Source organism: Cyrtonyx montezumae, unplaced genomic scaffold (genome assembly GCF_038088225.1).
Source record: "Cyrtonyx montezumae isolate F1298 unplaced genomic scaffold, pur_monq_1.0 scaffold_18, whole genome shotgun sequence".
Taxonomy (NCBI): domain Eukaryota; kingdom Metazoa; phylum Chordata; class Aves; order Galliformes; family Odontophoridae; genus Cyrtonyx; species Cyrtonyx montezumae.
The window spans coordinates 13174970-13197162 of NW_027071914.1; the positions used below are offsets into that span (position 1 = coordinate 13174970).

General features: G+C 42.1%; 1 protein-coding gene across 1 annotated transcript in view; it reads left to right on the plus strand.

Annotated features, from left to right (window-relative positions):
- Positions 1 to 22193, plus strand: part of ADAMTS2 (ADAM metallopeptidase with thrombospondin type 1 motif 2) — a 163957-nt gene that overhangs the window by 43426 nt on the left and 98338 nt on the right. Inside the window, exon 3 of the mRNA XM_065734780.1 lies at positions 18094 to 18250. Coding sequence (XP_065590852.1) covers positions 18094 to 18250 — 157 coding nt within the window. The remainder of the gene's footprint in view (positions 1 to 18093; positions 18251 to 22193) is intronic.

Here is a 22193-nt window from a genome sequence, read left to right on the forward strand (position 1 = left end):
ATTTTTCCATTTTGTGATTAGAATATCATAACTTGTCTACTTTTTTTTTTCATTTGTTGAAAGAATTACTTAAGATTTGAGGGTATTCTAATTCATCAGTCTGTGAGAACATTGCAGTATTTGCCAGAATTTCCTGCTCTGGCCAGCTGTTCTGCTAGAGCTGTACTTTGTGTTAGAAGACAAACATAAGCAGTAGCTTTTTTTTTTTTCCTGTATTCCACCTACTCTGGAACTTAACTTTTGATTTTCAGAGTAACTGAGATACAAAGGCTGTTTCCACCATTGGGAAATAACTTGTTATTTACTCCTTTTAGCCTAAGCTTTTAGAATGAACAAAGAGGAGATCTGGCTTTTTTTCCATCCCAATAATGAGTCAGGAAAAGCCCATGCCACATCTGTCGATCATCAGATTTTATCTCAGTAGATTTCTATTTTGATTTTTGTCTTTTTTTTTTAAACAAAGTCACAACAGCAAGAATTAACTGCCTCCAAATATTTTTTGTAATTCTCACAGAACTCCGCAGCTAATGAGAGCAATGCATCTTTGCACTTGTTCAAAACTAGAAGCTCATACCATGCTTCTAAGCACACTAATGTGTAGAAATAGCTTCAATCTTTCTTTTACCTATTATAATGGGCTTTATTAATGTACCAGATTGTGAATAGAAAATAAAAGGCATTAGACATGTATACTCCTGCTCATTTGATGGTATTGCTTACATGAGGTTTGCTGGCTGTAGGAGCTCTGGTTGTAGATGTTACTTTGTGCTGAGGCTGGTGACTGTGGTAAGCAATGGTGACCTTATGAAGCATCCTATGTTGCCCCTCTTCCCAGTCTGATGCAGGGATGAAATTATTATTATAAAACTAAATCCATCAAGATCTTCAAGACATCTTTGCCAGTTACCCCAGTGACACTTTATGTTGCTGGATCAGCAGTGGAAGTGCAGCTTGAGGAAGACGCAAACTAGCAGAACACGTTCCCATGCCAGGTAGACTTCTTGAAATAGCACTGCCCACAGGGATCGTTTGTCACATTTGAAATGATAGCAGACAATCTGTTGTGGCCTGTGATGCTTTTCTGTCATGTTGTGTGTGTCCACGTGCCTCCCACATGGAGCCATCCCCTGGAGCTCTGTGCCCTGGCTTGTGCCCATGCAACATGCAGCCATTGCAAGGCAGGTGCCTGAGCTGGGCTGTCACAGCAGCTGAGCCATCCCGCTGCATGCACTTGTATGCCTAGACTTTTGTGACCATAAAAGCTCCAGTTGCTTATTGTCAGACTGTAATTCTTTCTGGTAACCTGATATTTACCCTACTTGTGTTTCTCTGTATTTAGTTCATGTACTCAGTTTTGTAGCTTGACTGGAAGCTCTCTGTGGGCTGCATACCTGTGTAATACCTAACTGTTTAGTCCTGAGCTCCTTCAACAAAAATAAATGGTAATACTATTTATTCAATATTTATTCTCCCTTTTGCTCTGCAACAGAGTCGGAGCAATTTAATGGGATCTATTTAGCATTTGCTCATTTGCTTTGCAGAACCCTCTTCCTGCTTTTTCTCCATTTATGTAGGTGTTGAGTACTGCTCTTAACTGTAGATCGCAATATGTAGGTTTTGACAGAGTAAACATTCAAATCTGTACTGAAGATTCTTGGTTAATAAGAGGATATTAACTTAACCTGTTTTATTTAATGTTATACATACTTAAATGAGGTGTGTAGGTGAGGCACATTGTGTCTGAAATGCATGCAAAGACAAAAATGTACTTCTTTAATGCATGCCTTCTTACATGTTTGAAAAGCGAGTTTACGTACTTATGCATGCAAATATTTAAAAATAAAATCAGCTCTTTTTAATGAGGTGGAACTAAGAGTCCCTGCTTGTTAATTTTAACCATCTACAAAAGTTGTACGAGTACTGAGCAGAAATTTACAAGTGCTTTGTTTCCCTTGGCAGAGCACAAAAAGGAACTGAAAAATAAACAGGTGTTTCAGTAGGTTTTCCCCTGTGAAAATGAAACACTTAGAGAAGTAGGAAAACCCCCATTCTGCACTCACTCTTCACTTGTGCCAAGTGTCCTGGGTGCTGGCCTCTCAGGGAACAAAAGAGTCCAAAAGTCCGAATGCTGCTACCTGAAGTTTGTACTTCTTGTTTTGCTTTTATAACAGGCTTGGGCACAGGAGCTGAGTCAGCACGGAGCCCTGGCCATACCAGGTGACTTTGCTTTCTGAAATTCGGAGGATTTTTAAGGTGTGATTTAGTTTCCTCTGTAAGACAGGAACAATAAAAAGGATGGTGCAGAAGCTGAAGAAATGTTTGTTCCTTAATTGATTCCTTTCCAAGGAAATTAAAAAGAAGTGTAAATAGCTGCTGAAAGGAAGGGAAAATTCTGTTGTCCACCTGTGTAACCTCTATTTTCCAAGCTTTAAACAGTATTTATACACCTCTCAGATGAGCTGTAATTTTGGCACCAAAATCTTGGTTGTGGTTTGATTAACCATGTGTACGCTCCAGTAGGTGCTTGCAAGAAAGCTGAAGTTACGTCTGTTCTTTCAAATGCAATTAATTTTAATGTATTGTGCTTATTTTAAAGCAATGCTTTAAATTGTGGAAAAAAGCAACATTTTGTTCACTCTTGAGATGCACGTTGAGTCTTGGAGAGAATCAAATTAAAAATTGTTTTTCAATTTCTAAGAGATGGAGCTACGTTACTTTTTCCTTTCCAGTGAGGAACTATAAAATTTCATAGGAAAAACTGTAAGAAAACCTTTAAGAAAGATTTGAATGAAAAAGTTTGATTCACCCTCTTTTTCTCCTTCTCTTTCCCTAAGGTAACTACAGCTCAGAGAGAAACAGTCATGGGGAGCTCAGTTTCATTACCTATACACCAGTGTTAGAGCCAAAACACGCATGGAAATGTTGCAGGTAGTGAGTGGATGAACAAGTTGCTTCTTGCTAAAAGCATTTGGTGCCCATGAGCATAATGATGCATTTATAAGCAAGGATATGTTAATATGTTTAAAATTTTGTCTGTTGTCATGTTGGCTGTTAAAGCAAAGGCATTCCAGAAGTAGCACACTGAGGATCACGAACCTTACTGCAAAACCAATGGCAGCCTGAGCTCTGGGAGCACACAGGTGTTTTTATAATTCCTCTTTTCATAGGCTACTTTCTTCCCTAAGCTGGACCTCAGGGCTAGCTAACCTTCCTTTTACAACTTCTCTTCTCCTCTGAGGTCATCCCTATGGGTCGAAGAATGACATTTCCTCCTGGTAACTCACAGACTTGTAAACGTGTTTTAGGGCTATTGTAAAATTCTTTAATGAATCAAGGTGTGTTGAAGTACTTTACTGTGGTCTCTCTGAAACGAGCTGGTGACTGTGGAGGCGGGAAGGCTTATACTTCGGAGTGGGAGGAAAGCAAGTATCCCGTGTGAAGGCTTAAAGGGTTACCATCTACTGTTAAACCTTTTTAGCAAGACCAAGCAGAGCGATCGGAAATGTTCGTGTAGCTTGAACATCTTGCAGACATGCATCTGCTGCTGCTGTGATCAGCTGCAAACACTGACTCATCATTTTGTGCTCACTTGTGAGGCCCCCTGGTCCAGATTTCCTCCGGGTGCCTCACTGAGGAACCTCCCCAAGAGATGCTCCTGTATGTTTGTGCTTCACATGTAAGGAGGGTCCTCTGTGTAGGCATGGCATGGCCTAGTCACACCTGGATTTTCAGAGAAAAGGATGATTGTTTCATCAACTGGTCCAAACTTTCAGAGTATACACTGTGTTTGTCTGCCAGCAAGGGAGAGCAGGTAGCAGGCCAGGGGTTAATTCCGGCTGCACTGTGCAAGAACCTAGCTCTGATCAGTCTGCTGTCACAAGACTAAGTGGCCTCTGGCTTTCCAAGATGAAACAGGTTCCTTCAACATATTATAATTCTGACTGATTGAAGGCTGCTCTAAGTGGTTGAAATACAGCTAAAAATTACAGCACTTGTCCCCAGGCTCTTCCACGTGAGCTTTCATGTGGGCTTTGTGCTCCTCATTCCCCCTACCTCCCCTTGAGCTTCTGTGTTTCCCCAAGGCTTGTTTTTCCTGTAGATCTGCAGAGAAGCTGGGTGTTTGTGTTTGGTTCCCGTGCTGCCTATGTGTTTGTGCTCCTGGAATGAGGACAGCATAATGTCCCACACCACTGTGGGTGCCCATGGCTGCATTGCTGTGCCTGGCCCGTGGCTACCAGCATCTCTCCTGAGAGCAGATGCAAAAGGAAAAGAACAAAGCGATTGCATTTGTCCATTTGCTAAAGAAAATCTAAGAATTGTGCCATCTGTTCTGCAGCTACGTGAAGCCCGATGAGCTCTTTGGAAAAGGCAGAAAATATGTTCAGAATCTGAGGAAAAGAGGGATGTGAAAACAAGTTCCTGAAAATTGTCAGGTGCTTGGATAACACCAGAACAAACCAAAAATAGCAAAACAAACAAACAAAAAACCAACAGAAAAAGTAAAAAATGTGAGAAAGACAACTGCTTTAATGCAGGGAGTCAAATGCAGCACTCAATAGATCTTGTTTCTCTCATGTCATCCCCAGGTTCTTCCATGCGTTCACTTCTTCACACTGATCTTGCTCAGGAGAGCACTTCATAGCTTAATAGGTGCGGCATGACCCTGCGTGGTTGCACTGGCCGTGGTGGCCCAGTCCCACTCGGTGAAGCCGGGCCGTGGGGCGAGGCCTGCCCGCTCAGCACACCCGCCTGCTGCCAAGAGCCCCAGCTGCGAGCCAGTGCACAGCTGGGCGTCGTTTTTCAAACGCCAGGAAGGAGAACTGCAGACTCTGTGAAAAATGATAAAATCTGGGAAAGTTTTTAAAACAACTTTTATAGCTTCGTGAAATTCCTGCTTCCCCGGAGTCCGGATGAGCCCCCGCAGAACTCGGACTGCTTTGAGTGCCTCGTGGCCATGCAGCCACGGGCATGGGCTGATGGCAGGGCTGGCAGTGGGCACAGGGGGCTCCGGGGAAGCAGCAGGATGGAAGATTATTCATTGCTGCAATCACTGCAGTAAGGCAGTAGACTATGTAGGGATGTATCCCTTCAGGCTTCTGCTTTGTAAGCTGAGAACGGCAGTGTGGTCGGAAGTGAGAGCTGCTTGGAGCGTAAGGTTGTGCTGGTAGGGGAGGAAGGGTATCTCGTGACTCCTGCTTTGAGATCTCCTGGTTTGGCCTTTGGGAGGCTAGGAGACAACTTCCTATCTCTGCCTCAGAGCTCCTGCTTGTCCCCTGGCAAGTCATCCAGTTTTCCTGCGCCCCAATTATCCTGTAAGGAAGCAGGGATTGCTTTCCTCCAGCACAGTGCTGTGAGGCTCTGTAGGGTTTGCAGTTACCATAGAGATGAGGAACCTAAATAGAATTTCAGACCTGTTGAAGGAGAGCTATGAAACCTGATGGTGTTACCAAAAGAACAGCTTGGCTCTGACCATATTGCGTGGGGCAGCTACAACAGGTTGTAAAACTGTCACAGTAGGTGTAAGCACTGTGAAACCAGGGTCAGTTGGAATACGGACTTGTAAAAACAAAAAACGTACCAATATAAACTCAACCTGTAAATATAAAGTAATATCACTAGTTAAAAAATAAACTAAAAGAGATTTTCTCTTCAGGATCATCTGGGCATTTTAATTTGACAAAGTCTTTTGGTCTGGCAGGAGTCCAAAACCAAGAAGTCCAGACCTGCTTCTGTTCTTTCTGGGGCACCCTGGGGTTTCTGAGGCTCCTCTGTGTTTGTATTAAAGGTCTTTAATTTGCTATGAGATGTCAGCTGGAGAAGGAAAAATATGGAGTTATACTGCAATCCGTTGTAGGCAGAGGGAGGCAGGGAAAATCATGCTTTAATTTAATTGATAGTCCTCTCTTACTCTTCATTATGAAATGAAGAGACAACTTTCAGATGCTCCTTACCACACCATTGTTTTCCTATGTCTTTCTCATTCATATTAGGACATTAATATTTCACGCCTTCAATCTCTCTGCTGAAATTAGAGTTCTTTTAGAGGTCCTGATCATTCACACTCAACTTTTATGGGAACATTCCAGTTTGGTTGTATTTGCAGGCGTCCTGAATCCAGTGTTTTCAATGCAGCTATGCCACTGACTTGTATAACAGAATAACAATGCCATCTGTCTTGTCTTTTTTTATCCCATCTTCAAACATCAATCCCCCCCCCCCTTACTTTTTTTTCCTCCAGATGTGCTGGTTTACTTTCTCTGGAGAGGGAGAGGAAATCTTCACTGAACTTGCAGCAATAGTCATCCATTCCTCACATGAGTTGGCAGGAGCTAATTTAAGGCTTTATAAGATATGTGGGTTGGTTAAATGCTCCTGCCAAAGCCTTTTAGGCTTTTTTTTTTTTTTTTGGTCAATGTTATCTTCCATTTGACAGTTTCCTATGCATTCATTCCATGATCTTCCTGATTTTGTCTCTTGGGCTCCTGATGGGGCTTTCTCTAACCTATATCATGTAGTCGGTGCCCAATTGAGTGGGAGAAGTCAAGATGCCATTCGTTCCCTTCACAGTTTTTCAGAAGTGTTGTTAGTTGACATCTGTGAACCTCTGTGGCTCTGTAATCACATAGCCATGTTTTTCCTCCATGGTGCTCATCTTCCTGTGCTGCAGTTGGGTTGGGTGCATTAGCGATGTGTCACCAGCAGGTTCTTCATGGACCATGTCACCATGGGCCTCAGCAGCATTGGGATGCCCTCAGGGCAGCTCTGTTTTGTCCTTTGCTGGGTGTCTGTTGTTGCTCTAGGCAGGACTTAGAGGGAGGATTGCAATCAAGTTTGAGAAGTTTGTTAGCGTTCTTGGTTCAAAAGCTGCAAATGTTTTTTCTCTGTGCTTAGTAGTCTAAATTAATGATGTCTGTTTAATTATAAAGCAATCTCTTGAGAATTACAGGCAACAAAGCCACAGTACCTTATAGATGACATATAAAGTATGGAGAGCACTTCCTTGAGAACTTCCCTAAAATTTGTTAGTTGTAATAACAATGCCCAAATAAACACAGGGCATTTGCATACTCATCAGAAAGGGTGTTGGCCCTAACCTAGCTCTACTGGTATGAATACGTTAGTCCAGCAAGATGTGATATACTATTTGATTTCTTGTAGTGCTGAAAGTTATGCAGACTGATTTATGCTTCGGTATTTACATTTATTTTCTGCACTCTTGTTATTTTCAGGGATTGCAAACTACCTTCTGCTTCCACACCCGCTGATTTCTCGTGTCTCTGCAGTTAGTATCTAGCTGTGGTTCGATCCTTTAGACTTTTGTCTGTGCATGTGAATATTGTAAGTTCTGCAGCATGAAGTTTGGTGAAAACGTAATGGTTACTGGAGCCATAGCTTTAAGGAACGTTCTTGTTCTTCAATTCAGTTGTGTTGCACAAAGCAGTACCCCACTGTCCATCAGGATTTATGGTCTTTGTACCCAAGATTGCTCTTAAAGTTCTTCTCAAAAGCTGCCTTTGTATTTCAGTTGCACTCAGTCCCCTGGTTCTGAAGCAGGTTTGAGCAAGCTATGACACAGGCAGTAGCTAGCCCATTTCATCTGTTGTTTTTTTTTTTTCAACATGTAGCCCTATAACCTCTTTAATGTAGATTCTATTTTATAAACTCTTTGGATCTTTCAGTTTGAGATGAATTTCTCAGCACAACCTTAGATGGAGAGAGTTTCTACACAGGGTCCTCCTTCAGGTTCTCCAAGGTGAGCTTGTTTTGAAGAACCTCATTTAATTTGCTTGCTTTCTCTGAGTGCTTCTTTACATCTTGATAATCTGCTGCATTTAGATTCCCTGATGAGTTTTCAGCTCCTGATCTATTTGAGGAAGTTTCTAGGATAAGGTTTTTATGCTTTTGGAAGTTATTCCTCAGATCCTTTTTTACCTTCATTGTGTTTTTACATTTAATCTGCCACTTTGATCATTTCAATTTTACTAATTTTTATTTTCATTATTTTAAGGATGGCTGTATGCTTCAAATAACCATCTCGTGTTGTTTAGCAATGCTGACTTTCACTTGCTCTTTCTGAACTCATTTGATGGATAGATGGTATATGTTTGCTCTGAGTTTTCAAGACTCTTTATATAGTTCAGTGGTACCTACAATGAGCTTTTCTTTTAGATGCCCATTCAATTCGTCTTTAACACTTCCTTTACTCTTACATTGTAATCCTTTCTGGAACTGAGAATTTCAGTAGAAATATTGCAGGTTTTGTTGCTCTTGCCTCCTCTCATTGAACACAAGCACGTTGTGGTAGTATTTTCAATACCAATAGCAGCAGTTCAGCTGCTCTTCTCACGCAGTCAAAGAGTTGGTCTCAGAGCTTCATAAAGCAGTCATTAATGATACTTAAGACCTGTGCTGAGCAGCACTCCCCAGGATGGTATTTGCCCAGTCCTCACGGGGTGCTGGATATCTCCCATTATGGTGTGCTTCCTGTCCTCATAGCCCTTTTGCTCTCCCTCACTGTTTGCACTCCCTCTGTTGCTGTCCCGATCAAGCAGGTGACAGTATCACCCTATATTGCTATTTTCCTATTTATAGCTAGAACATTAATCTAGAGAGAAGCTGTATGCTTTTTGTTATGGTTACTCTGAGTTAATTCTGGACTCTATTCTCCACTGTCAGGCTGCTGTTTCAATGTGCTTCCTATCCTGCTGTTAGTGTCCCCATACTGTCCTCTTTCCACTGAGTGTTTGGTATGTTTTTATATCAGTACACGTCAGCGTTTACCCTTCTGCACCTTCCTCTCCTATTATTTAAAACATTATTTACTGCCTGTTCAGTACTTAATACGATGCCATGGGAGAAACTGATCTCTATTGTGCAGACTGCATGTATTCCCAAGTCTTCTCAGTGCCTGGTGAATCCAAACTGTTTCCATTCCCCCTGAACCCATGGCTTTTGTTCTCAGCTGTGCATCTTACCTGCCTTTTCATGGGGCTGGGAATGCTTAGAGCAGTGCCGTGACAAAACTGTTTTCAGCTTGCAAGCTGACATCCAGAACATGTCCACAATGACCAGGAGCACCATGTCCTCCCACTGTTTCCTAAGAGGCCCTCTACATTCAGCTCTCCATGTGGATTCATTGCTCTGTTATATGAGCGTGCAAATAAACCCTGCCCCTCTGCAGGACTTCCACCTGCAGTTATTTCACTTGCAGCAGCCAGGAGCTTGCTTCAGGCTGTCTCTAGGTGGTCTGTCTGGCATCAGTTTTTGTGGCTGGCCCATCACGGGAGGGATGGAGAGCCTCCAGCTTCCTTCCAGCCACAGCCAGCTGCCCCGAAGCTGCCCTCTGCCTTGCTGGCGGGGGACGAAGCAAAGCCCTAGAAGGAGCTGGGTTCCTTTGGCTCAGAGAATGGGCTCTCAGAAGAGGTCCAGCTCATGTTCATGATTTTGCATTTCTAAGGACATGTGCTACCAGCTGCTGCCCAGCTACCTGAGCCCAGTTTGCTCTCAGCTGATGCTCTTCATTTCTTCCTCTGCATTTATAGTATTTCTCACCATACAATATCTAAACATTGCTCCTTAATCTCTAGGTTCTAATTCAATGCAAGGAAGGTGAAATATTAATTTAAAGATTCTTACAGACAAGCTTTTGATGTGTTTGTTTTTTCTTCCTAAACTGCATGAGATTGTCCACAATATTTCAGCCTGAAATTTCTGTTGGAGTTTCTATTTTGTTTCTTTCCTAATACGTCCAAGTTTTTCCTCTATCAGCAATCCTTATTCTCTCTGTGCTTTCAAATGCTGGAGAGTTATCATATGCCTCCTTTCCTCTGTCATATGGGCAAATAGTGCACATTAGTTTTTTGATTTAATCCTTCTTAATAAGCATGTTCCTCCAGGGATTAATTATTTCAGTTTCTGTACTGAATCTTGCACTTTGTTGACATCTTGTACTGGAAGCCTAGAACTGAGCACAGGATAAAATTGAAAGCTCATCTCTCATTAGTTTTCAAGCTCTCATTTGGATAACTGGTTCTCAGGTTTATCTCTTCAATATGGAGAAGAGCAGGAAGGTTAAATAAGCATGTCTGAGGGATGTGGGAAGGCAAACAAGTCCCTGATACAGTAAACTCTTCGGAGTTTTTGTTTTCTTTCACCCTCATAGGCATCACTTTAAGAAAAAATGACCTTTAGCAGGTTGAGGCTGCCAGATTCCTGAGCCATGTGGAGGTGCACAGGCCACTTCTATGGCCAGATTTGGGATTTGAACTGTGGGGCTGAGCAGAGCCAATAGGGCGTGCAAATTCTCACCTCAGTGTAGTTTTATACTTGTGAGGGATTAAGTTTTCATTGTGTTGGTTGATATCAGAAATCGGGGACCAAGGAGAGCTGGGTCTGTCAAAATGGACATCTTTATAGGGCGATGATGTAGGGGTAGATCTTCCTGGCCATGCTTTCTCTGGAGTGAGCAGAGCAGAGGTGGAGGAGATTGGGTGACTTTGACTCAGCAGCTTGTGCTGCCCTGGAGTTGGCTTTCTGCAGCTTGGGGTACTTCCTTGGAATGCAAAATGGTGCTGCAGTGGCATCTCCTACAGGAAAGAGTCAAGATTTATATTATTTAAAAGCATTAAAGTTACCTTATTTTAAATGCTACTCAAATGAATTATATATATAAATTTGAAACTATATATATATACATATATAATAAATATATATTTAAATACATTAAATCCTTTCCCTCCAGTGTTTGGTCTTTTATCTTGTTTACCATAGCAAAGACTTAGACTCTGTTTCCCACCCATTAATGGACCCGATCCAGCCCTGCTGCATTCCGGATGGTGTCTGGTTTTGGGAGGCTGCAGTGAGGCTCTGGTGAAAGTCTTTGGCCTGTCTCACACAGAAGGTCAGACTAAACTGCTTGAATATTTATGAACACATTTATGAATCCTGGCCTTGAGATTTATGGATGTGACACCCATTGGCTTCAGTGCATGGTGATTTGTGCCTTAAGGAAATATATTTTTGAAAAGAAACTTGTGTAGCAGCCACCCCATTTCATGAGAATTTGAGTTGAAGAGCTCTCCAGTCAGATTGGTTTTGTTTTCTTGACGAATGGCAATTCATTTTTATTGCCAAGGGTAGAACTCAACTGTGCGTTTTGTCAGAGTGACCTCAGAAATGCTTTATTTCAAATGATTCCTTGTGTTGAAGTGGAAAAGTTAATCCGTTTGGATTTTGCTGTTAGCAAATTCGTGGACTCAATATTCACGCTCTTCCCCTCTGAAAGATTAAAATTGAGAAACTCTGTTGCAGGGAACTGCACTTACTATTCCCTGCTTGCAACAACAGCAATCAAGTTTACAATCCCCTGAGTCAGCAAGATCTGCCACATTTATCATTTTCATTCTTAACAGCTATTTAATAACTCACCTCTTTCCCGTTTGGAATTACATGTACCTGGGGACCTCAGACCTAGAGACTTTTCCTAAATGCTCTTGCTGGAACATTATTTTAGCTAAAAACTGCTCTCTGTTACAAAAACAAAAATAAAATAAATAAGAAAGAAAAAGCTCCAGATTTCTAGCAGGTCTGGCAGCTTAGCTCTTTGGAGATGAGGTTCCCACTGTTGGTCCTGGAAGCATAAGAAAGGTTGAACCAAACGTGCCAAAGGAGCAATGCTGTGTCACTGCACAGCTGCAGGATCCTGCTGGGCATCCGAGGCTCTGTTGCGTTTTTGCAGGCTGTGTCTGCTTCAGACACTCGCTTTGCAGAAGCCGTGTTTACCTGGGTTAAGCTTTTGGAAATGCAGCCACCCTCCCTGGTTGCCAGCATTCAGAGGGCAGCAGCTGGCAGCACAGGGGCAGAGGCTGTGGGGCAGTGTCTGTCTCACTGCTGCGTCTCTTTAAAAAACCACAAACCCTCCTTTTAAAAACTCAAATTGAGTTATGCCTTTTATGTGCAGGATTTGAGTCTGGATTCTCATCTACTGTAAACTAATGCGTGTCTGTTAGCATCGGGTTATATTGGCTGCAGATTTGTCTCACTGCTGCTATTAATCACACCTGGAGTAGTGTGGGGACTGAGCTGGGCAAAACTTTATTTTCAGTAGCAATGGAAGCATATAGACACATATTTCTGTATTTCTATATTCTGTATGCCCCTATGCTTCTCCCTTGTGCTATGAGGACTGTGAGAAAGCAGACAGTCATGAAAGCACTCAGTACAAATAGCTGTTATGTGTGCTGCTTTTCATTAGTAGTTCCCAAAGTCCATTGCAACTGTGACCTTAGCTCCATTCTGAAGAGGATGAATAGGGGCACTAAGAAACACGCAGCTTTCATACAGCTCTGCTTCTCTATCAAGCTATCTATGTAATTCCCATTTGTATACATAATTATTCAGAGGAGATGTGGAAAATAAAGCAACTCAATCAAAAGTTGACTTGGAAATAAAAGCTGAAAAATAGTCTTTCAGTAAGAAAAACATGCTCAGTTAAACCTTTTCCTTTTTATGCCCTTCCATGTCCTGCCTGAACAAATCAGTGCAGTGTAGGAGAGCAGCAGCACACAGCACAGCGAGGGCACCATCTTCCAAGGCTGCGGTGCAACTCCTCCAGAACCTCTACTCATAACCTCAGAAAGAAGTGGATTAGCTGTGCAGTGCTCCAATAAGTCAAGTCATATTCTCAGAGAATCCAATGTAAATATGACATTAAGTTGTTTGTTTGTTTGTTTGTTTAATTACTGTTTATATGAATGAAGCTAATTGGAAATAAAATGCCAAGCATTCCTGCTCCTGAATCAACACACTTCATGATGGAGAGTAAACCAACTGCAGAGCTGAAAATGTTGAGAAGTCCCACATGGGCTGAAATGAGTCTGAAAGGTCTATGCTGTGCCCTTGGTCATACCCAGGCTTCCTCGGTGCTCTTGCTGCAGTCATCTGAGATCTTTGTGCATCGATTCTGTTGTAATGTAATTGAACTAATAACATTTCTGTACTTGCCTGTAGTGATGGGAGGACACATCTGGTACTGTTTGAAAAAAAGCCCATTCCTGCGGCTCTGAGACCTGGAGAAGGATCATAAATAAAAACAACATATTCAATTTGCTTTCAGATTGTCTGCTGAAAGTGCCATATTAGTTCCAGTTTTAGTCAAATGTAAAGCAATGAAGTATATCTAGAGTACAGACACATTGATACAGAAGTAGAATAAGTCCCTGCCTGATCTGTTGTCCTGCAAATATAAATATTTTCTCTTTTGAGTCATCTACAGAATGTTTTCTGGCAACTGTACAGTGAAATGCAAATCTCCTGTCCCTGCTTCTCTGCGAATCGATTGCTGGGAGGATACCATACTGCAAATTCCCCTCTGGAGGATTCACTGACATCATAGGGAGTGCAGGCTGCTATCCCAGGCACTCAGCTTAAGTTAGGTCAGCTAGTCCAATCCTCCCCTTGGTGTCAGGGAGGATTCCATGAAGTTCAGGGCTCTATTTAGGATTTGGTTCTGCACAGGTAGAACCAAATTCTGCCTTATGTGGCAGTAACCTTCTTCAGAATCAAATACTCCAAAAAACCAGCCCCCAAAACCCAGAACTCTCTATTTATAGAAATGCTTTTTCGAAGAGTCTACGAAGCACTCTGGATTTGTAGCTAATGGACTTAATTAAATAAGCAGGCACTTAGATTTTTTAGAATTTATTATTAATTTCAGGTTTGCTCACATTTAATTTTAGCTTCCTATCTGAATCGTGTGCTTGGGAAGTAAATCTGCCTTTATATGGCAATGAGAAACTTTGTAAAGCAGTACTAATGAGGAAGAAAATGAACATTAATTAAACTTGCAGTTACAGGATGGGCTGAAGCTCTGGAGTCCTGAAGCAGCAGCTAGATGGGTTGCTTCATTACAGCCTAGAACAGGAGCTGTGATGGGAATGGGAATGAGGAGACAATTAAGTTGCTCACTGAGTGCACATTTAATTAGCCACAGGAGGTAAAGCTCTAAAACTCGGGGTTTTCTGTCGATCCTAAATATGTCAGGCAGTTTTTCTGTCAAATTAGACTTTTAAAGAATGCCTTTAGAAATGTGAGCGGGGTTGGGGTGTTGAGGAGGTGAGGCAGAGCTGTGTGGGGTGAGCAGCTGGGAGGTCTGGCCGGTCAGGACGTACCCAGCATGGCGATGGGGCTGCAGGTCCCACGGGGAGGTGTGGCCTGATGGTATGTGGCCTCATTATGTATAGCTGGGCAGATAGGGAAGGGTGTCTGCCATCCTTATGCTTATTGGTATCTGTAGATCCTGTGCTCCTTGAAAGGCTGGTAGGTATTCAGCGGCACGGGAGCTCTATTGCTCCTGGAAGAGATTAGTGGAGCCCTAATCCCAGCCCTGTGACTTGCTACGGACTCATTTGTGGATTATCAATATAATCTTTGTCTTAATTAGACAGGGCAGTTGGTCTCTGCCATCTTTACAAGTTTTTTTCCTGAGTGGCTTTCACTTCTAAATAACTGCCTTGCTAACCTTAGCAGAGGTTTTGATTCTTTGAACTGCAGCTTCCTTTTGATTAAGTGTCTTCTGGTTTTAATGCATATTAATGAGTGCTAAGCAGTGCTTGACTAGAGTAATTTGTTCTGGGAACCCTTGGATGGAAGGCCTGGGGATGTCCTGCTTTGGGAAATAGTGGGATATTATAGGCTGTGCTACAGTTCAGTGCATTCCAAAGACAAATGCATTTTCAATTGTATTTTTTTAGTCACAGCTGCCATCATTACTTTGCAATATTCTCATATTCACTTCAGTTTGAACTTAGAAGCTCCAGAAGAGGAAGAGGTATCAGCTCCCAGAACTAGGAGGGCTTGGGGGTCCTGCTCCTGGCTGTGTTAACAGTGTGTTTGTGGCTGCAAGGGGCCATCATGTGTGTGTCCCTGAGCCCTGCAAGAACACCACTGCCAGGACTGGCAATGGGCAAAATGCAATGGGGCACTGCTGGTATCACTTCCTTGTAAGCTCCTAGCTCCTGGGAGCAGCTACAGCTCCTCTGCCAAGAACTCGGAGAGACTCAGAACTATAAGGCTTAATTCTGCTTGCACACTGCCTGAAGTAAATGGAGGATAACCCAAGATTGTTCTCAAGTCTTCTTAGTCAAACCAGTGTCAAAAGGAAGGCACAAATTTGCTCAAACAATACAACACCTGGTGCCTGCAAGCAATCTCAATTTCCTGGTGACTTGTTTTGAGATGTTCCGAGGAGTATCAGAAAAAAATCATGATTCAATTCATCCTGAGCTTTTCAAATTCAAAGCACTTGGCAAAAAACACAAGTCAGCCTTTTTAATTAACTTAGAAGACTGTTGTTATGGTGTTTAAGAAGTAGAGAAATGAAGGTAAAGAGATTAAATGTCTTGCTTGAACTGGAGAGGAAGTGCATGGTGGAGAAATGAAGGAGTGCCATATATTTCTCAGTGGGTCTTGCATACTTGTGGGTATGTTCTTAGGCAGATGGCTTGAACATTGGATTGCTGTAGGAACTCTGCCATGCAGCCTCAATGAATTTCCTTCCTGAATTCTTAAAGCAAGACTATCTTCTTATTTAATTCCACTTAAGACATGAGAATAAGCTGGCTAATTGATAGACTGTGTAGAATACAGAATCTATATGTCATTCTTTTACAGTCCAAATACACAGTTTCTGAGTACTCCTGACCAAAAATAATGGATGTGTTTCTCAGGTCTAAAGGAAAATTTCCAGTATAAGACAGAAAATCCAAGCTAAAAATCGGAGGAAAAAAATATATATACGTATATATATATATAAATTTTCTCCCTTTCTACACTCCAATGGGATTAGAGAGAATACTGTCATGGTGTTATATAGCCTTGAGTTGCATCTATCCGAGAAGCAGAGTATGAAGTGTGGGCACCTGGTGGATGGGCAGCTATTTGGCAGCATTCAGTGCTACGTAAACCCCTGCATACAAATGGCCAGCACCAGCCACAGTCATCTGCACGAAGTGGCAGTGCTTGATGACTGGTTTTATGTCTTGGGAACCAGCCTTCAGCTTTCTCCTTTGTCAAGTCTTGTAGCCTGTCCTCCCTCTCAGAGGGGAGTCTTCAGTCTGATCAGAATCAAAGTTATTTTTTCCAAAACACACCTGGAATCTAAATTTCATTTATTAAAGTTGTTCTTCTAAAACCAGTGGCAGAACTGATCTGACAGAAGTTGTCTACCTGGTGATTTTCTTGGAAGGTTTGAACTCCTCCAGGCTCTCCTTGGCACGTCCCTCTGCATGCCCGTATCCCACAGGTATGGGCTGCTTTTTAAACAGTGCATGAACAATTAAGAACCAGCATTAGCTGCTAAGTTAATAGTAGGTTTAATAAGTCCAGAAATATAAGTAAACATGTTTGCAACAATGCAGCATACTTGCCAAAAGCAAAATCCTATTCCTTCATTGGCAGTCAGGCTGTCTGTGTGCTTCTCCTGGGTGTGTGTATGGCACATGTGTTGTATCCTGTGCAGCTGAGCATGCAAATGCCTGTTCCTTCCTGATCTTTAGTTGTGTATTTCTCATAAAAAGGCTTTAAAAGTTCTGGATATAATATTCAATACCAGAAGAAATGTGTGTGCATATACAAGTAAAATAAATTCTAAAAGGAGAATAAAGGAGGATAAAGGATAACTCAGTTCTGAATTTGTCATGTATTCCTTAAAACACTCCAGAATATCAGTGGCTGTCTCTCTGGGTTCAGCACTTGCTTGCCTGTCTTAGCTTCCTTGAGCTGCTGAGCCTGTCTCACCATTTCTTTTGTGCCTCATGTAGAATCTAAATCAGATAAGAAGAAACAGGACAGGATTTCAAATTCAGTTTCCTCTCTATACAGGCAGGATGGCATCGGTTTAAATTGCTTCGATAAAATTTTGCTTCTTAAATCCTTCCCCTTCAATCTGTTACTGAATTATATTATATATAATCTGTATACATTACATACGTGAAATCTGGGACTGGAAATCTTGCCTGAGTTAAGATGTAACAAATGAACCCGATGTTTTTCCAAGGAGTGAACCGAAGAATACTGAATTGATAGTGGTAGAAATGCAGTTTGCTGCTTGTAGAAGGAAAAATATGGGTTGTAGGAGAACTTTACTGCTGGGATATGGTAAGAGTGGTTTAGATGATGCTTGTTTCAAGTCAGGGTACTGAGTTTGAGGCAGCCAGACTGCTTCTGCTGGAAGCTTGAGGTCAGGCTTCTCCCAGCAGGGAGGGGGTCCCAGAAGCACAGGTCCCAAGAGGCGTCATCATGTCCAGAAGTTCCACCTGCGTGAAAATAGTGAATATACCTCTTAAAAATGTTCACTCTGTGGTGGTTTCCCTGCTGTGTTCAGCACTGTGAGGATCGTTCAGGTGATGTTCCTCTGAGGTGCTCTGTAGCAGTGTAAACATCTCAGTTTTTCATACCAGAGTGGCTGCTCAGGCTGGAAAAGCTTTCCTCTCTTAGCTATGCACCACTGGCAGCTTTCTTAAAATGAGCTGTGGCTAATTCTTGAAAGAGATCCTTTTTTTTTTTTTTTTTTTGTCAGTGCAACCCTTTGTGTCAAGGGGAAAATAATCACTGCTCTTATTTGCCTGCACATAAGCTGTAGGACTTCTGCTTCTGAGCAGCTGACTCTACAGTTTTTAGCTGTGGAGCTGCCCATCAGAACCAGCTCATGGCATTGACCTGATCCTCTGCTTAGCAGATAGGAGGCACTGGGGCAGTCTGTTTCTGACAGATAGCCAAGGTCGTATTAACTTGCATTGTAGCTGGTTTCTAATTGAGATGGTATTTCCTAGACAGGTTCTCAGACCTGTGCTTTGCTCATTTGGTTTAAGGAGAAATCCCTTTGGTTCAGGGTTTTACCTTTTGTCCTTTCCTGTCAAACTGGGGAAATGGTACTTCATTTTGCTCTAATAAAGAATTCACCTGGCTTCCTCTCTGAATCCTAATTGCTCTCTAGAGGACTCTAATGTGTGCTTAAGCATATTGTAACTGTTTACTCACAGTGTCAGCTGTGTGTGCAGTAACACAAAATGTCCCATCTTTGCCCTGCTCCTCCAGGCTGGCATGATTCGCACGGACAAGGACGAGTTCTTCATTGAACCTCTGGAGAAGGGGACACGCGAGGAGGAGGAGGAAGGAGGCAGAACACACGTGGTCTATCGCAGGGCGGCCAAGAAGCAACTTCCTATTGAGGATGCAGATACCCTGTATAAAGGTAAGGAAGAAGTGTGAATACCAGAGGACGTATAAAGTGTAAAGGCACGTAGCCAATGTGGCTTGCTGACTGTTTTTGCTATCCTCAAAGTGTAGCTTCCTCTGTAGGTAGAAAGGTAGGAAGTCATTGTCTCTGTGGCAGAGCAGAGGAAGTAGATGGTGGACAGAGCAGCACTGCATAGGTGCTCCATCTTCTCAGCCAGGTAGCAGTGCTGTCTTTGCAAAGGCTGCGTGGAAGGCTGCAGCAGGGACCCTAACATTGACATGGTACACGGGCTTCTTGTTGTCAGTGTCTCACTGGGCTAAACTTGTTCCAGTGGTGAAAGAACAGCATCTTCTGATATGAACACAAACTTCCTGGATTTATTTGTGCTTCTGATTGTGGAATTTAACATAATGTGTATGAAGTAGACAGTAGTAGTGTAGTGGAAATGCTAAGTCCCGGTTTGAAGCTGTGATGGAGCACCTGGTAGGAAGGCAGAGCCAGCAAAGGGGAGCTCAGGTGCATGCAGTGTACCTGAGTGACCAGAAGGGGTGGAACCAGGATCCACCCCTTCCCAGACTTCATTTAAGCGCTGGTAGTAGAAGCAAAGAGATCTCTCTGGAGATTCCTGTGTACCTGAGGTCTTCCAAGGGTAAGCAGCTTTTTTTTCCTTTATTTCTGTGCCTTCTGCTATTATATTTAAACAGACCCTTATTCTTTTGTTTAAGAACTTGCTACTCTGCCATTTTATTATGCTTTCCATCATGTTGCAAGTGCAGTAAGAGGATCTAAGCATAATCACCCTTTCTACATAGTATTTTCAATTTCTATTTGGTTAAATTTCCTCTTTTGCAGTATAAATAATGGATGCAAACCTTGTAAGTGGATGTTAAGATAGCTGGCTTTAATCCTGAGATTAACTGGGTTGTTTGACTGGAAACAAAAAAGCTATCTACATTTTGATTCCAAGTATGTGTACCAAACAGCAGAGTTATTTGCCACTACACCCTAGCGTTATCCTCTTGCAAAATGTTTTAGGTGTAATACAGCATATTAGCTTAACCTTTGTAGAAATATGCTGGATGATCACTCTCTCTCTTGAATATGGTTGCAAAAGATAGGTGTTGTATCTTGATGACTCTGCTATCACTCTTGCATGCATTAATTCCCCTGAGCACATGAAGGAACAGTCACAGAGATCAGGGAAAGAAGTAAGTCATAGAATCGTAGAATTGGGTTGGATGGGACTCTTAAAGACCAGCTGCCCTGCAGTGAACAGGGACATCTGCAATAGTGTAGATTTCTCAGAATACAAGCTAGACTGGAGACAAAAAGGGAAGCAAACAATTGTAGCCATCTGACTTTTTTCCAGTTTGGCCCCTGAAATGACCCAAGAATGCTGTGACCAATGCAGGGCTGTGCTGGCTTCTCCTGATGGCCCTCACGTTCATCCTGGGGCAGAGCTGGGGGTGGCAGGCCTGAGCGCTGCAGTTCCAGAGTCATATGGTGGAAGTTGCTCTGTTAGTAGGTGTTTATAAAATTATTGCAGTGTTGGAAAATATCAACCAGTCACCGTATTTCCTCTTAAACAAAGGACTCGATGTTATTCACACCTTATGGCAGTATTTTTGTTTTTGGATGGTAAATATTCCTCAGGAGTAGGAGTCTGGTACACAGCGAAGCGTAAATTGTAGATCAGCTCCAGTTACTGGCATGCGAGAGGAAGGCTCTTCTGACAGCCTGAAAGCATCTGTGGAACACACAGCTCCTCGTGGGGCTGCACGTGGACTGCCAGGTGTGACCGACAGCTAAGCTGTGCTGCAGGGCTGTGCACCATGCTGGTGACCTGCTGCTGCTGGGCCTCCTCAGGGCCTCGCTGCAGTGTGTGCCTGCGGAGAGACCGAGCTTTGTATGCTCTGGTGCAAAGGCACAAAATAATAGTAGCTGTCAGCCAGCAGCATGGAATTACAGAGCAGAGATATGGCTGAACTCCCTTGGGCAAGGCTGAGCTGTAGCACTGACCGTGTCTGGGTTGGGTAGAAACTGTTGTGATTTCTCCTATCTTTTACCTTTAAATTAAGGAAAAAAATGCAAAAAGTACCTTCCTTCCCCCTATCCTCTCTTGATTTGTAAAATTGATGAAAGATTAGTTTTTCTGTTTGGGAAAACAGAATGAAACCACAAAGTACTACGCATCTGTTTATTTATTTTTGCCCCCATGGGATTCTCTCTGCCTTTAACAAAACAAGAAAATGAACAGCCACTCTGAAACTGGGTTTTTTCTCCTGTACACTTATTAAGCCTGGCTTTTCACTCCTGGTTTGCTTTTGGCAATAGTCTTAGAAAGGATGTGTTTTTCAGGAAAAAAAAAATCTTTTATTTTCTAGTTTCTTTCTGCAGAATGCATGTAGTTCTGTTCAACGAGTGTCAGGATACTTAATATGGGGTACTGATAAGCACAGTGTGCCACATGTCCCCATCACACTGAATGAACTGATGGGCTCCTTTAAGAAATACTTCACACTTTCAGCATGCTCCTTTTATTTGATAAAGAAATAATAAATAAAGATAAAAACGTTTAACCCATTTAGCCAAGAGCACTCCTCCTCTTCCATCATCCCTGGAGACATTGACATAGTTGCCAAGTCCCATAAATTTACATGTGATGAATCGTGATGGTTGGACTATTTTTAAAGTTAAGCCTCCAGGAATCATATAAATAAGGGATGATTTTTTTTTCCACTAAAAAGAGACAGAACCTCCTCAAATGTTGATAAAAACTTGATGTTCTATGTAAATATTTCAAAATAAAGAACAATATGGTACATAATATTCCATGATTTTGAAGATAACATCTTTCAGAATCTCATGATCTGGGGGAGAGTTGGAAGTTGTGATTTTTGAATGCTTGCGTTTAGAAAGATATGAGCTTCTTGTAAATGCTTTGATCTCTATCGCTCTTTCTCCCAGAAATGGGAGAAGCTGTGAGTACTTCAGTGAGAAATGAGGTAAAGGAACTCCTATGGACGTGGAGCTGAGTGGGTCAGATGGGTGAGATTTGGGGCGTGCCCTTGTGTATATGGCAGAGCTGGAGTTTGATTTCAGACAACATGGGGTTTGTTCTTGTGTCAACATGTTGGAGAAACTCCAGCCTTGTATTTTAGGCAAGTAACTATGGAGGTATACTATAAAAATCCATGTGAGCTCACTACAGCTGTCTCAGTTGGGCTAATTGTTCTAGAAAGATGTTATCTTGTCCTGGTTGATGTATGGCAGGAATGGTGGAAATAAACCCAGCTTTTTCTAGCAAGTATGTTTTTACTGTTTGCATGCATATAATAGTTTATCTTCCTCTAGATAAAAATAGTCAACGTGCTGTAAATATCTAAATATTTCCAGTTGAATTCCTTCTTAAATAGATAAGAAATATTGCTTGACAGCAGAAAGATTTCCTGCGTAGCAGAACTGAAATTAAATAGGCAAACTTGAGGATTGTTTTGGTTTCTTGAATCTGCGATTTTCACTTGGAGATGTTCTTTAGGTGTTAAGTGAGAAGTAGTCAATTAATTATTATGATGAGGTCTTGGTATTTTCTTTTGTCTCTAAAGGCAATCTGAGTATCAGCCTTCTAAACTCTATGTCCAGCTAAATCACTGTCTGTTGTGTTGACAACTGAGAGGAAATGATTATATGAAAACATCTGTAAGGTTTGCATTCTCTCTCAAAATCATTGTTTAAATACACTACTTTGAGTTTTATTGTATTGCTTGACTGATGAGAAACAGGAACTTGCTTCAGTTGACAGTTTTATTTACTGTGTAGATGAAAGATGACCTTAGCCAAGATCAGTTTATTACTGAAGACAACAAGGTAACTCTCAAAATGTTCTTGAAGCAGGGAGACTGTTCTTTCTTTAAATGCCAGTTTAAAAACCCTGGAGTGGCCAAGCCCAACCTGACAG